This window comes from Camelina sativa, chromosome 12 (assembly GCF_030686135.1).
Source record: "Camelina sativa cultivar CO46 ecotype springtype chromosome 12, ASM3068613v1".
Lineage (NCBI taxonomy): Eukaryota > Viridiplantae > Streptophyta > Magnoliopsida > Brassicales > Brassicaceae > Camelina > Camelina sativa.
The window spans coordinates 8,566,219-8,581,724 of NC_141891.1; the positions used below are offsets into that span (position 1 = coordinate 8,566,219).

Below are 15,506 nucleotides of genomic sequence, written 5' to 3' on the forward strand. Positions count from 1 at the left end.
GAAACATAATATTACAAAATTAAAACAAAAACAAAACATTAATGTTTATTAAAAATATTTAATCTTAAATTTTATAATAAAATAATCAAAATTTTTGTTTTTAGTGTTGTGGTTGGAGATGGAAAAAATTTTGGGACACCAAAACACTAAATTTGGTGTCAAAATTTGGTGTTTTGTTGAAAATTTGTTAGAAATGCCCATTACTCCTTTTCAAAAATAATTTTTTGAAAATTTTAGTTTTACCCTCTTTTACACAATTTTAATTTTTAAAATTTTTATTTCAGGTTTGGGTTTTCTATTTTATATTTAGGGTATACTTTTTTGGAGATAGGATTTAATATTTGGAATTTAAGGTTTAGAATTAAGTCATTTATATATTAAAAAGGGGTATTTTGGAAAGTGAAATAGAAAAATATGTATTTTTTGAAAAATATGTTTTATGGTTAGAGTTGCTCTTAGTGGAGGAGAGCGACTGAGTTGGGTAGAAGAAAACCGTGAAAAAATATGTTATGCTAAAAAATGATGAATGTTCGCATGGGCCTTACTCCTTAGTCTCGTTATAATTTAGGCCCAATTTTTGGTTTTTTATAGCACACAAAATAAAAACTTTGAACCCCACTTGCATAATTGCAAAGAAAAAAAACCAAATCAAAAATTATGTTTATATTAATCATTCACTTCTTGTAACTCCAAACCTAATCTTTTTTAGTTTTTTTTGTCTTGTTTATATGTATAGCATTCAAATCTAGGCATCATTAAAGCCTTTGAAAGTGGTTTGTTTTTAAATCAACGTTTCTTTTGTCTCTCTTTAGTCTTTTATCTTTATTTTTTTTGGGCAAACATTCACAACACCATCCAAGCAAATATTTAGAAAACTAATGTTCATAAAAGCTTCTTTTCTGATTTTAACCAACAAACAAATAAGAGTATATAGAGTCCAAAAAACACTCTTACAACCATTATACATAAGAGTCCAAAAGAAAAAGATAATAGTTGGAGTGTTGGACAAAAAAAAGGAAAAAAAAAGCGGCGCGCTGCGTTAATAATAAGGAAGGAGCCGGGGTGTGGTGAGGTGGAGAGAAGAAGAAGAAGATAAGCATAAAAAACCCGAAAGAGCCAAGTCAGCAGGAGCAAAGTCATAGCGGTTGGGCGTTGAGAGAGACGGACCCGCCTCTTTTGAGTCTTTGTGGTATAAACTATAAAGCGCCTCCTCCTTCAAGAATATGCTCTCTTCTCCTCCTTCTCTCTTATTTATTCCTTTTTCATCTCTTCTTCTTTCCTCCTTTCTTAAAATACAGTAGCAGTACTAGTATTTTATTTACATTCTTCTACCTTCCTTGTCAGATCCCAAGTATCTTACTTTCCTAATTCTTCAACCAACGAAAACGATCATCATGGAGTTTATGTTTTTCCTTGAGATGCTTCTCACGGCTCTTCTTGCTTTCTTGTGTTCTTTCCTTCTTGCCAATCTCTTCTCTTCTGCTAACGATCCGAGTTCCAAGAAGCCTGAGATCATCGGTGTCGGTGATGAGTTTGTTACAGAGGAGGTTCCTTCTGTTAAGAAGATGGATGCTCGAGTGATGGACAGCGACAGGAATCTATCAGTTGTTGCTGATGAGAATGTGGAGCTTGTTGATCGCTTTGTTAACGGAGCTGATGGAGTTGGTGAAGTCGAGGAAGCGACTACGGGAAACGCTGAATCCCGTAAAGACCGCGAAGAGGAACTGGTGATTTTTACGGCGGAAACTGAGTCCACGGCGGTTGTCTCGCCGGAAAATAATGCGATCGTCGAGGAGATGATGATCAGTCGTGGAGTTCAGGTAGAAAAGAGCGACTCGGCGGAAGGAATCGTTACTGAACGCGAAGATTCGATGGTTCGAACCGCGGGAGCTGATGGTTCGGTCTCGCCGGAAAACGTGGTAGCGGAGGAGGAGACTGTGCTTGAAGGAGAAGAGGATCGAAGCGAATCGACAAAAATAGGAAGAAGTGGTTGCGTAGAAAACGAAGAAAGTAGAGGAGATGTCGTAGTCGCTGAAGTTGAGGATGAGGTTAGGGTTGAAGAGACTAATACGGTGGCAGAGACAGAGATTGATACTGAAGGAGCTGACGAAGAGAAAGAGGAATTGAGTATTGAAGATGATGATGATGATTGGGAAGGAATTGAGAGGAGTGAACTGGAGAAATCCTTTGCGGCTGTTGCAAATCTTTTGGAAGAATCCGGGAAATCAGAAGATATTGGTGCTGAGTCCAAGATGGACTTGTACGGACTTCACAAGATAGCCACTGAAGGGCCATGCCGAGAGGCACAACCTATGGCCGTCATGGTCTTTGCTCGTGCCAAATGGTATCATACTTTTTCCATTGTTCTGAATCGTTTTCTATGCAACTCAGCTTGGTAACTGATGATTTGAACGTCATAAAAGAGAGAACTTTGTGAGTGTAAAGATTGATATTGTTTAGTGGTTAGGGATAAAATTCTGTATTGTAGAGTTTTGCAGGTTCATATTTCCATAGATTCCGTATACTAGAGACTAGAAAGGATAATGCTTTGAAAGGTACCTGATCATCTAATTAAGGACAGATTCAGCAGCAATTGTCTGAGCCATTGGTGTATAGCTTGGTTGCTTTATGGCAGTGTTAAATCAGCTTCTATGTGGAGTAACAAATAGTGCTTTACTTTGTGCCAGGAATGCTTGGCAAAAACTTGGAAACATGAGTCAAGAAGATGCGATGGAGCAGTATCTTGCACTTGTCTCAAAGGAGGTCCCTGGTTTGATGACTGGTCATACTGTGAGTTGTTTAATCTTGAGTGTTTAGAAATTGTCTGGATATCTTTTAAATGGCTTTTGTGATTTGATAAGCTTTGACTTGATCTCTCTCAACAGGTAGGGAAGATGTCAGAAACTGAAACCTCTGTTTGCTTACCTCCTAATTCAGGGTCATTAGAAGATCCGACCAACTTAGACACAACTGCTGTTGATGAATCCAGCAAAATGGTATTCCCCTCAGTGTCAGCGATTCCCTAATATATTTTCTTTTGCTAACTGCAACTGCAAGCTAACCCGTCTTAATTACAAATAGTTTCAGGGGAAAGGTGAAACCAGTGGTTAAGTTAAGCAGGCGAGGCTTGAAGGAGGGAGGGTCTTTGGGAAACAAAGGCAAATCTATTCTTTTGCATATAAGTATTTTTAGGTGCAACTTGGGGGTTGTGGAGAGTGTATGCATAATACATTATCCTCACCCAATGGTTTAGGCTTTTCATTCGATCCTTTCGGTTGAAGGAGTTGAAAGAAACAAAAGCACTCAAGTATTTTATATATACGTATATATATGTGCGCAAGGATTGGTTGATTTCTAGTGCATTGATAATGCTAAGACCTATGATTTATGAATCAAGCAAAGGTTGTTGTTCTATACTCCTAGTACTTGCCATTGGTTTGATATTACGCACCAGACTACCGAATTCATAAATCATTGGTCCTAGCATCAATACTCCTTTCAAGATAAGCAAAGCTTTCTTACTTACAAGAGAGAGAGAGAGAGAGAGAGAGAGTTGAGATAAGTCCATGTGAAGTCTTTCTCACAGCTAGCGTCTCTAATTATGGTACCTTGTTGTGTGCGTTTGGACCAATTAACAACTTCACAAGACGACCAAAAAAACACACCACTGATGGAACCATAGCAGGGTATTGGAGTAAAACACAGAACCTCGTGTGTTTCCATTACATTTACAGGCTTACAGCTCTTTCCCCTAAGACTAGCACAACATTGTCCAATATATTTCAGTGTAACTTGTAACGATATTTGAAAACTGAAAATTATCCCAAAAGAGTATAGCTTTTCCAAAAAGCAACCAAAGGGTTTACAAGACTAGGAGATGGAAGAATATTCAAAAACAGAAAAGGGCGAATACGCTTTTATTTCATTTTTTAGAAGACAACAACGAACTGAGATGTTGGGAGAAGCATAAAACATGAAACGAGAGAACTATCCAAAGTATGTTTGGTTTGGAATCAAGGAACGATCTTAAAAGCCTTGTACTTATCAATCCAAGAGATAAAAGAGTTGTTGGAGTTCCTAAAACCAAGGAAGCCATGTTCCTTACTTTTGTTCATACTATCAATCATTCCTTCAACTCCAAGTATAACATCAGCAAACCACCACACACCAACCTCGTCAAGCTTCTTCTCCAGCAACTGATTCTCCTTAACCATCTCCTCCCACACTCTCTCTTTCCCTTTCATCATCTCCACCAACCCCAAATTCTTCCCTTCCTCAAATCCATACTCCTCAATCCCAAACTGCTCAGCAAGAATCTTCCACAGATGCTTCCACTTGAAGATATCAGCATTGTTGCAGTTAAACGCTTCGTTCTTCGCATAATCATCAACCGCCGCCCAAATCTGCTGCTCAGCAATCAAATCAGCGTCCGAAGCCGTCATGAACCCTTCCCAAGCCTTCTTGCTCCCAGGAAACATCAACGGAGACCCTTCATGCTTACAGATGGCAGCATAAACACAAAGAGTCCCAACTATGTTCATCAAACTGTAAGGAGAGAAACCAAAGATCATGTTCGGTCTATGTATCGACCAAGTAACACCTTCCTTCTTCTTGATCTCTTCGAACAGAACATCCTCTTGAGTGTAGTAAAAATTCTGGATCTGCAATCTCGGCATATCCTCTGTAAACGGCGGATCGTGGTGAGGTCCGTCGACGTTGGTGAAAGGTCCGAGGTAGTGCTTCGTCCCCGTCTGGAGACAAACGTGACGGAGATTAGGCGCGTGTGGGACAACCGCTCGGAGGACGTTGCGGAGCATTGAGCCGTTAGCTTCGCAGTTCTCGGTCTCGGATTCGCGGTTGGTCCAGGTGACGTAGAAGACGTGTGTGACGTCTGTTAAAGGTGAAAGCTTGGATCTTGCGTCGTCGGCGTTGGAGACATCGCACTGGATGTAATCGATCGGGTGATCGGCGTTCCAGCTGGGGCGAGGACGGCGAGCGACGCCGTAGACTTTCCAAGGACCGCCGGGTGTGTCGGAAAGAGGGAGGATCTCAGCCAAGCTGTTTCCGACGATTCCTGTGACGCCGATGATGAGAGCAACGCTTTCGTAGCTTTGCGTTGGCTCATCGTCGTCGAGTTTCTTCTGCGAGAACACAAAAGAAAAAAGATCAGATTTTTCTAATAATCAGTGACTCGAAGATGAAGATCGGGATGATCATATGATGATTCATGGATTGAGTTGAATTTTTTTTACCTTGGCAGCTCCGATGGCACCAGCCCACCACCAACTCATTTTCTCGATTTTTCAGATTTTAGAAAAAACGCTAAGATGTGTTTGTGTTTTGAGTTATGGTCGTGGCTAAGAGAGCCGTGTGGGGTTGTCTCTTTTTGAGTTATTGTCATTTTATAAAGGGAAACAAATCTTGTTTAGCTAAACCCGTCATCATCTTACAAAATCACGAAATATTAACTTTGGTTATTAATAGTATGCCGACATAAAAACTGGTTTATGGTTCTATGTAATTCTAGTCGAGTTTGTTTACAAACTTCATATAACACACCTAGCACAAAAAGTACTATAATATAGCCATCATTTTTATAACAAAGATGTTGGAAGATCAACATAAGCTTTTTAAGTTACTTTATGCAGTAAAAATAATTATTTTTGTTGACTCTTGTATAGTTGTATTTCATCTTTCTTAACAGCAAGAATGCAAGATCAATCAAATAAGAAAATGACAAAAGTGGTTGCAGCCATAATAATGATTTTTGCTTTGAATAAGGATGATGGATAGGATGGTGGTTACACGATGATGGTGTTGATGCCTAGATTTCACTCAAATTCACATAAACAGACGAATCTATAATGCTTATCATCGCAAGTAATTGCGAAAAAGAGAGCAACATTACATAGATTGACATCGTATCCGGTTTTGCGTTAAGTGTTGAATGTTTGGTTTACTACAGAATTAGTTTGGCATGTCTGTCCTGAATCGATTTTTATTACAAACCATTGTCCAACTATGGACTCACGACAGAACCATTAAAACAAAATCGAATCATATATATGATACTATTAGTCTACTTAAACAGATCCGATTAAAGTATTAAACTCATCAAACATCATCCTCTATTATTACAGAACATAACAGTTTCTGACAGTCTGGCTTATGGATAAAACAATATTCTTGCCAGCTTTGAGCATCGCATCACATCACACATCCCTTATCAATTTCTAACCAAACTCCAAATACACATGAGATGAAACCGAACCCTAATTAGAGTTTGGGAGAGAGATTTCATCTCTTAGTAAAACTCATCTTCTCGTAGTATTGAATGGAGAGAAGAGAAAGGGAGAGTTTGAGCTCATCCTTACCGACTCTAGCACGGGGATTAGGACTAGATAGTGGCCAAAGGTAACGCGAGTGGAGTCTTCTGAAACCACCGAGAGCCAAGACCACAAACCTCAGCTGGTTCTGACCGCAGCCCATGTTAGCCCAGTGACGCGTACAGATCAGCTCCCAAAGGCGCTCGTCCTGTGCAGTCTTGTGCCAGATCTTGCTCACGCAAGAAGACAAAGCCAAGGTTCTCGCGTCTACGTGCTTCAACACCTCGTACACTAGATTCTCGTCTAAATTCGAGAATCCGATTTCTGAGCCTTGTTCTTCTTCCTCTGTTGTTGTACTCTTCATCTTCTTGTCTTTCTCGTTCTGAGCATCATTGGTAGCAGAGCGCTTCATGTCGACTTTGATTAAGCAGATCGAAACTTGTTTGATTGAGTTTGTTTGAGAGGAGAGATGAAAAAAGAAATAAAGTATCGAATTGGAGAAGATGAGAGAGATTGGGTTTTCTCAGATGCTCTTTGAGTATTTTCGAAGACGACAAAGAAGATTAAAAATTGCTTTTTAAGTCAAATGACGATTTTACCCCTCATAGCTGTTTTGGAGTCTTTTGGTGTGTTCGTTCGTAAATGTTTTTTTGTTCTTTCTCTTCACTCTTTTAACTACTACTCCATTAAATAGAGTTATCATCTAAAAATTTCATTTATCTAATGATTGTGCCAGAAGAGACCTGTTAGGGATGATTATGTGTCAATGATTAGATAAGCCAAACTATACAAATGAAAGGATGATCCATTTTCTATTCTTATTTTTGCAATTTAGCATCACGTAATTTTCAAATTAATGAATCCGTCGTTTCGGACTAAACAGAGTGAATCATTTGGGGACCTTTTCATTTTCCCACTTGAATTCTTTTTTTTTTTTTTGTCTTCTAAAAATAGGTATTAAAATCATAGTTTGGAGTTATCTTCTATTTTTTGGGTGTTAGCAACTTGTATTTTCCCTCTTTATCTGATCAAATTAAGAATATATGGATTGCACGACGAGTCTAACTTTGACACAATCTACTATATATACACTGTCAGATTTATGACACTGCTTGGAATTAATCAAGAATTCATTTTTTTTAATGCTTTCTATCCATCAAACAAGAAAAAATCCAATATAACTTTCAGATATATGAAAACATATCATTTCCATCTTCAGTGGGTCATTTTTATTTCTCGAAGATGTTTGATGCAACTATCACAAAATGTCTGCAGCTTCTACATATTTCAAATTCCATCACGACAGCATCCGATCACGTGAGTACCACCCCTTACTAATCACATTTTCTATCAAAACTGACGAAACCATGGATTGATTTATACAAGTATCTTGTATATTGCAGGATGAGGTCGCTCGATGGTACTTGGAGCTATCATTTACAGATAGAGTGCTGATTTATATTACAGTTTTGGGTACGATACATATAGTATCTCCCATAGTTATATATATATACTTGACAATTAAAAAAAGTTATATAACATATACTGCTATTTCAATGTAGAGCTAATTTTTACATTTGTTATTGTTTCTTAGGGACTATAATGACGATTGTATTTTTGATATTGAAATTCCTGAGCGAGTGTGACATGGAGGATAATGGCATGGAGAGTCTACCAGTGGTGGCAGTAGAAGAAGAAGTCCCCATTTGGACGCCGTCGGAGGTTACGGGGAAAGGAGATGTAGAAAATGCGTCGTTTAGCTCGTCTGACGATAATGTGGACTACTCGACATTGTGTGTCATATGTTTCGAGGAACGGAGAAACTGTTTCTTCGTACCGTGCGGTCACTCTGCCACTTGTCGCGGCTGTGCTCAGAAGATCCTGTCGGAAGAAAGTAAAGTGTGTCCGATTTGCCGGAGGGTAATACGCAAAGCTAAGAGATTAGTGTTGAAAAAAGTTTGAATGCCGTTGTTTTTTCCTAATCACCATTTTGCGGTCTCATGTTTCCAAGAAACGCCCTTTGCTTTGCGTTTTATTATGATGTGTTCTTTTCAGTTTTCCAGTGACACAAGTGAAAATTAAGAGAGAGTTACCCACGGTAATCCACTTTTATTAATGATTAGCCACGCTAAGTGCTAACCTCTTTTTATTTTTATTGTTAGATTAACTCATTTTTTATGTAATAATTTTCATAATACCAAAAATGTCGTTTGTCTTTTTCTTTCAATTGGCAAAGATATATGATTCATAAAATTATTAAGATTAAACTCCAATATCTAAATATTTATAAAAATATATTAATTGTTTAAAACTTAATATAATTAATTAACGTTGAATCGACTTCCTTCATTCTCCACAACATAAGATCTTACGTCTTTCTCTTTTTGATTAGTTTTAGTTGTTCAAGTTTATTAAATTTCTGGGCTGAGTTATTGCTAATTCTGAACTCCTATCTTTCAATTATGTTTCTAGAATTCTCTGATCTTGTTTAGATTGAAACTACTATTAATATATTTTAATTGTGTTTCATTAATAAACTTTTAAAACTACTACCAAACAAGTCTGCTAAAATTAATATTAGAGTTCTGCTACAATACACCAGACTTAATCAACATAATTAGAACTCTGCAGATTACCTATATGTCTGCTTAAAATATTTTTTTACGCCTATTAAAAATGCGAGACTTTACCAAAGTCTATGAATCTCCGTAGACTAACTATAAATCTGCTTAATATATTTTTGTAGTCTACCAAAAATACGAATACTTAACAAACGTCTAGATAACTCTGCAGACTAACTATAAGTCTGCTTAATATATTTTGAAGACTTAACTAAAGTCTATAGAACTCCGCTAACTATCTATAAGTCTGCGTAATATATTTTTGAAGTCTACTGAAAATACGAAGATTTAACCAAAAGTCTATAGAACTTCGCAGATTAGCTATAAGTATGCTTAATATATTATTGAAGTCTACCAAAAATACGAAAATTTAACAAAAGTCTAGATTATTCCGCAGACTAGCTATAAGTCTGCTTAATATATTTTTGAAGTCTACCAAAAATGCGAAAACTTTATCGAAGTATATGAATCTCTGCAGACTAACTATAAATCTGCTTAATATATTTTTGAAGTCAACCGAAAATCCAAAGACTTTACCATAAAGTCTATGATTCTTTGCAGAGTAATTATAACTCTCACTAATATATTTTTGAAGTCTACCAAAGATACGAAGATTTAACCAAAGTTTATAGAACTATGCAGACATATAAGTCTGTTAAATTATATTTTTGAAGTCTACAAAAAAATTACCAAAGATTTTTGAAGATTTTTTTTTTAATATTTCCTTTTTCATTTGATTCCCTTATTAAATGATTATATTTATTAATTTTTGTTTTTCAATTATTTCCTTTTTAAAATTTTGTTTTTAAATAATTTTCTGAATATTTAGTATTGTATGTGTGATTTTTATAATATTTAGATAGTTAAGAAGAAAAATGAGTAATATATGCAAGGATAATACGGTAAAAATATGTTATACAAATATTTTAAAATCTTGATAGGTTATTTTAGTTGTTTCTAATAAATTGTACGGTTATCGTAGCAAATCTCCCTTTTAGTTATTTCTAATAAATTGTAGGTTATCGAGCAAATCTCTAAAAAATTAACTCCCAAATTACCCATACAATGTGCAGTTTAACAATGCAATTCTATAACAACCAAAAAAACAAAGACAAAGATGATTCTATGCCAATGTACACACTAGCGCATTTGGACCTTTTTGAGGTACGGATCGTATTTGGAAAATAGAAAATATTGTTTTTGAGGTAAAGAGTTTTTTTAAGAAGAATATTTGTACAACTGTTATTCTTGTAAACAAATATATCAACATTTTACATGCTAAATAATAAGATAAACATTGAAATAAATCTAAAAATAAAGACTACTTCAATAAATTAAATGGATGTGTTAAAAATATTCCCTCTGTCCCTATATATATTATCATATTATATTTATCTAATATATTAAGACTATTTGTATTATGTAGTCTTTATCTATTGGTTAAAATTTTCAAAATGAATGTTAATTAATATATATTATATAAAATATTAAAAAAATTCTGATTTTTTAAACATTGGAATTTTTAACTAAAATATCTTATAAAATAGAACAAAGGTTATAGCATTTATTTTTTTATAAAAAAACAAACATGTCAAAGAAAAACAAAATTTCTCAAATAGTTAAATGACAAAGTTAAAAACTTATTTATTTCAATCATATATTTACATCAAATCATATGATTTTTTTTTCTTTCTATTATCCATAATTCCATATATATAGTGAATTAATTAGGATATTCATGCAATTTATCTGACTAAATATTCCCATAGATTTCCGCAAAAATTACAACTAACTGTGGTAGGGAACCAATGGGTTCTTTGTTGACTCGACAAGTTGGTGGTACACAATAAGCCGGGTCGTGAGTCCCTACCGGTTCTCCCCCACACACTTCACACGTGCATAACTCGAAAAATATTGAAATATTAAAATATATATTATTTACCAATAAAGAATAAACGAGAGAAAAAGCCTTTTCTTCTTCTCTCTCTCGTTTTCGCGACAAACCTTTTCATCTAACAAGAAGGAAGAAGAAGACGACGAGGTTTCTCTCTCTGAGCTGCCAACCATCGTTGCCGGAGATTTAGAGCTTGCTTTGAAGATTGTGACAAGAGTAATATACACACATACGTATATTAGAGAGGGACAAGGAAAAGAGATTTGGGAGATGCGAGTGCGCATCGATTGTGTCGGAACGGCTTACTCGCTTGACCTAGGGTTTCGTCTTCCTCGTGCTTCGTGGTTTGTTCTTTGTTTCTCCCTCTCTCTCTTTTTACAAATGATTCAATTACTGTGAAATTCGCCTAGGGTTTATTACTGGTCTTCATTTATTTGGTCATTTGTCTTCGTATTATTATTTTAATTTTAATTTCGATTGTTTGAATTTGATCTTAGGAACCTTGTTCAATGAATTGCCCTAATCTCATATAATTGTTCTAACATGTCTTGAATTTTGCTAGTTTTTAATTCTGATTTTTTAGGGTTTTGATCCAGGACCTGGGATTTGATTGGCGGTGTTTTGAAATAGATGTACTCTTATAGTTTCTGAGATTGGGCGATTTACAATTTTTTTTTCCGTTGTCCTTTTACTGTACTGTTCAGGCCGTAGTTGTCCTGCAAATTGAAGTTACTTGTTTTGGTACGATACTAGGAGATGTGAATTTATATTTCTTACTTTTTACCAAATGCCAGAGGTTTTTTTATGTTTTCCCTATTCTCAACAATGGAGTGTAGTTTATCTTTGTTTTGTCCTGATTCCTTGCATATGAATTAGGACACAATTACAAAACATGAATGTGTTAGCACAGCATAATAGTTTAATTGTGTTTTGTGTACTTGCCTCATTAGGGTAAGGTCATTTAAGTTTTGTCTTGTTATGTTTTTGCTTATCTCAGGACCTTGTCTAATGGGAGAAAGAACCTTATTGACTCGTAACGGTGTTGTATATATTCGGAGTTGTCATAAGTAAAGCCAGTATGACGCTTGAGGATTTCTTTACCCTAACAGAAATAAAAGATGGACTCACGGTCACTTCTCGTGTTGAAGAGCTCGTGTCTGTCCTGCAGAGTAGTAGTAAAGATTCAGTTTTGAAGAATAATAATGGGGATGTTTCTAGACAGTGGACAGCTGTTGGAAGCGCAATTGCAGCTACAAAGAACAGAGAATGTCTTGATGTTTTTGTAAATTTAGATGGACTCCTTTACTTTAGTGGCTGGCTAGCTGAAGCGCAGTTGTTGGCTAAGGATTCAGTTGGCGGATCTATAGAGGAGTCAATTCTTGCTTTGTTAGAAGCTATTGAAAATCTAGGTGTAGACAGTTCGAAGTTAGTTTCTTCTGGGGTATGGGTTGCTGTCAAGAAGCTTGTTGACCATGGTAGTTCTCGGGTTCAAGATAAGGCGAGAAAGTTCTTTGGTAGCTTGAAGGATAAAGATGTTAATGACCACTCTGAACGTGACATTGAAAGCTGTAACAAAATCCATGAAGATGAGATGAGAGTTGTAGCAGCCAGCACGGAGAGCAGTGGACAAAAATCTGCTGTTACTCTTTCTTCAACGCAAAGTAATAATGAAAAACATTGTCCTGGAATAGCTGATGAAGCCTTGCTGTCAGGAAGCTCAGCAGAAAACAACCCAGATCACGATAAGGGTTTGGAACTGAAGAACGAAAAGGAAAGGTTCGACTCTAATACGATGACTGAAACTTTCAACAGTTCTTCTACTGATGATATTATGAAAGAAGTTCAAGAAAAACTTTCTGTGAATGAAAAAAGCTCTATGAGGGAGACAAGTGGTCCAACAATTTTTGGTACTATGCCTACTGGTTCCAGTAGCCTTCCTTATTCAGAGCGTGATAGTGTTGAAGGCCTATCAAATGCTCCACTAGGTGATGAGATTTCCAAGGAAAAGCAGGTTGCAAACTATGCACGTTTGCTTGAAAATGTGGGTGAAGCAGTAGCAGGGACATCTAGTTCAGCTGGACATGTAGCTGTGTCTTCTGATTCTATTATTGCCAGTATGGAGTTGGGGAAAAATAGTCTTTTGCAGAGTAGTCTTGATTCAAATGAGGTGAGCAGGAATGCGTCTGAGACGATTTGTGGGTCACACGATGTGAGTGTAGCACATAATAGCAAACAGGTGCCTTCATTGACTGATAATATAATGGATAATCAGGATTCAGACAATTCATCAAGATTATCAGGTGGCCATGGTAGAAGTAGAAAAGTTGAGAGTGACAATATAACCAATCATGCTGACAATGAAGGAAGAAATGATGATAAGGGCGATTCTGACAGAAAGAGGAGAGCAAAGCGGAGAAAAAAACGCAACTCTTCTAGATCAATGACCATATCCCAGCGCCTTGGAGCAATTGACAAAACAACTACTGATATTGATCTTGGTATTTTGGATGCCTTGGAGGTCGCTACCAAAGTCGCACAGGAAGTTGCAAGAGAAGTGGACTCTGGAGAACCTTCTCACAGTTCTTCAGAAGAACTATCTGATGAAAGTGGGCAGTCTGGTTCGCAAGAGTCCCGGGATGATGATGTACATACAGGTTCTCCATCTAAGGGATTATCAGTGGGTGAAAACCATTCCTCTGAGGAACCTCGTGTTGGAGATGACGATGTAATGGATGAGAAGAATGATATACCTGAAAGTGGGATGATGAACAGTGATGATGTTGAAGAAAGCCGCCTAGCAGCAGCTGCTAAATCTGAGGTAGGCAGAGAGAAAAGCCCATGTGGCTTTGATCTTAATCAAGACATTTGTCCTGATGAAACAGATGTCATTATGTCCTCCATATCTACCACGGCTACTCCTATGTCTGTTTCACATTCTGTCTCATCTTCTGGAATGCCTGCAGCAGCACCGTTGCATTTGGAAAGATCTCTTAGCGGGAAAGGATCAGCTGCTACTAGTGTATTTCACCCAGCGTTACCTCATAAAGAAGTTCCTAGTGGGGATTTAAGAGAAAAGCAGATGATTTGCCGTGGTATCGATCTGAATGTGGCTGAGTTAGGTGATGATCAAGTTGAAGGTCTAACTCCCTGGAATCAGTTTCCTTTCTCTTCATTAAACTCTAGGTGTGGAGAGTCTTCACATGAAGCTAATCTCCGGGGATCAAGCAGGTTCAACCTGGATTTGAATAGTATGAACGAGGACGATGATATGCCTCCACCATCTGAGTCGAAGATGGAAACAAGATTGTTTCTAAGTCACAATGGTCAGCAAAGTGCATCACCTGTCTCCTCATCGTCAGTTGCTCAGCAATCAGGCAAGGAAGTTAACTTTGATTTGAATGACAGGCCACAGTTTTTCAGCGATTCACGTGATCAGGGTCCATACCATGGGCGTAACCCATGGAATACAGCTCCCTATGGAGGACACAAGTTGGAAGAACCGGGTATTTCTATCTTAGGTACAAAAGTAGATGTTGAGAGAAAAGATTCAGTATCCCAGATGGCTTCGTTCTTGTCCAATGGTAAGTCCATCGAGCCCACAGGAGGATTATACATGGGAAGGCCGGGAAACTCTTTGGGTTTTTCCCCTGGTGTCTCCTTTTCTCCATCCCCTATTTATGGCTACAACGGATTGAGTGGTCCTCCTGGTTTGTCAATGTCATCATCGCCCATGTACGTTCCTGGAACTGCTATTCCGTACATGGTGGACTCAAGAGGTACGCCAGTGATGATGCCGCAAATAATGGGATCGACCCCATATGTGCAGCCACCATTCCCTCAACAACACATGTTCATGAGCTTGGCAGGTGGATCACCTAGTATGAATGGGTCAGTGCGGCCAAACTTTGATCAGAGCTCTGGGTTTGGACTTGAGATAGGTAACAGAGAGTCGTTAAGCTTGAGGCAGTTTCTATCGCCGTCACAAACCGGGGCTATGGGAGAGCATTCAGGAGCAAATGTAGAGCCCTCGACGAGTTCATCTATTAGCATTGGTGGGAAGCGAAAAGAGCCAGAGACACGTTGGGAGTTCCCTCCATGGAGGTGAGTGATATACACAAATGGTGGAGATAGGTTGATGGATTGATTGATTGATCAAAGGATGACAAGTGTTAAGGTAACTTATAAATTGTCTCGCTGAACTTTTCTCTTTTTTTTTTCCCTTCAGTTTTCCCTTTTCTTCAGTTTTTTATTTTATTTCATAACATATAGGAGGATTAGTTCAAACATTGGTATATGTCAAGCTTCTTTTTAACCTTGTTGGGTTTTTCTCCATAAATAAATATATAGTTATAAGATACAGAGCAACGCTTCTAGTGGTTTGATTAATTGGTTTTCTCTTTTATCAAGTGTTCGTTTCTTTGTTCATTTCGTTGTGATGTTATTCTCTAATTTCTGGAAAAGCCAGACATTCATACACAAATGGTAACGAAATCTCACTCCTTCAGTAGAGTCTTGTTGATGCAACATGAAACAGTCTTGTTGATGCAACATGAAACGGGTACATATAAGTGTGGACAAACCTAAGTCTTGACTCTTGAAACATCAAAGTTTGCTTTAAGAAAGCAACAATGTCAAATGGGACAAAGAGAGTGAGAGAAAGTGTTG

The 15,506-nt window shown here is 37.3% G+C and overlaps 5 protein-coding genes across 6 annotated transcripts; 3 read left to right on the forward strand and 2 right to left on the reverse strand.

The window, feature by feature from the left end:
• The first annotated feature begins 909 nt into the window (after positions 1–909).
• LOC104731035 (acyl-CoA-binding domain-containing protein 3) lies at positions 910–3,416 on the forward strand. 2 transcript variants are annotated; one of them, XM_010450289.3, is made up of 4 exons: positions 910–2,344; positions 2,688–2,790; positions 2,886–2,996; positions 3,082–3,416. In XM_010450289.3, exons 1-4 carry the CDS (start codon positions 1,395–1,397, stop codon positions 3,109–3,111), a joined length of 1,194 nt encoding a protein of 397 aa, XP_010448591.1. In that variant the 5' UTR covers positions 910–1,394; the 3' UTR covers positions 3,112–3,416. The 2 variants fall into 2 exon arrangements, with proteins under 2 accessions (XP_010448591.1, XP_010448592.1); XM_010450290.3 differs by having other exon boundaries at positions 3,088–3,416.
• Positions 3,417–4,013: 597 nt separating this feature from the next.
• LOC104731036 (3-oxo-Delta(4,5)-steroid 5-beta-reductase) lies at positions 4,014–5,291 on the reverse strand. Its single transcript, NM_001319284.1, is given in 2 exon segments — positions 4,014–5,141; positions 5,253–5,291. Coding segments are annotated over 2 exon segments (1,167 nt in total).
• Positions 5,292–6,080: 789 nt separating this feature from the next.
• On the reverse strand, positions 6,081–6,863 carry LOC104731037 (F-box protein GID2). Its single transcript, XM_010450292.3, has one exon. It carries the CDS (start codon positions 6,736–6,738, stop codon positions 6,298–6,300), a length of 441 nt encoding a protein of 146 aa, XP_010448594.1. The 5' UTR covers positions 6,739–6,863; the 3' UTR covers positions 6,081–6,297.
• A 705-nt stretch (positions 6,864–7,568) lies between these two features.
• Positions 7,569–8,339, forward strand: LOC104731038 (E3 ubiquitin-protein ligase APD1-like). The gene is made up of 3 exons (XM_010450293.2): positions 7,569–7,643; positions 7,730–7,799; positions 7,921–8,339. Exons 1-3 carry the CDS (start codon positions 7,569–7,571, stop codon positions 8,286–8,288), a joined length of 513 nt encoding a protein of 170 aa, XP_010448595.1. The 3' UTR covers positions 8,289–8,339.
• Positions 8,340–10,878: 2,539 nt separating this feature from the next.
• LOC104731039 (uncharacterized) lies at positions 10,879–15,198 on the forward strand. Its single transcript, XM_010450294.2, has 2 exons — positions 10,879–11,185; positions 11,839–15,198. Exon 2 carries the CDS (start codon positions 11,920–11,922, stop codon positions 14,944–14,946), a length of 3,027 nt encoding a protein of 1,008 aa, XP_010448596.1. The 5' UTR covers positions 10,879–11,185; positions 11,839–11,919; the 3' UTR covers positions 14,947–15,198.
• The last annotated feature ends 308 nt before the right edge of the window (positions 15,199–15,506 follow it).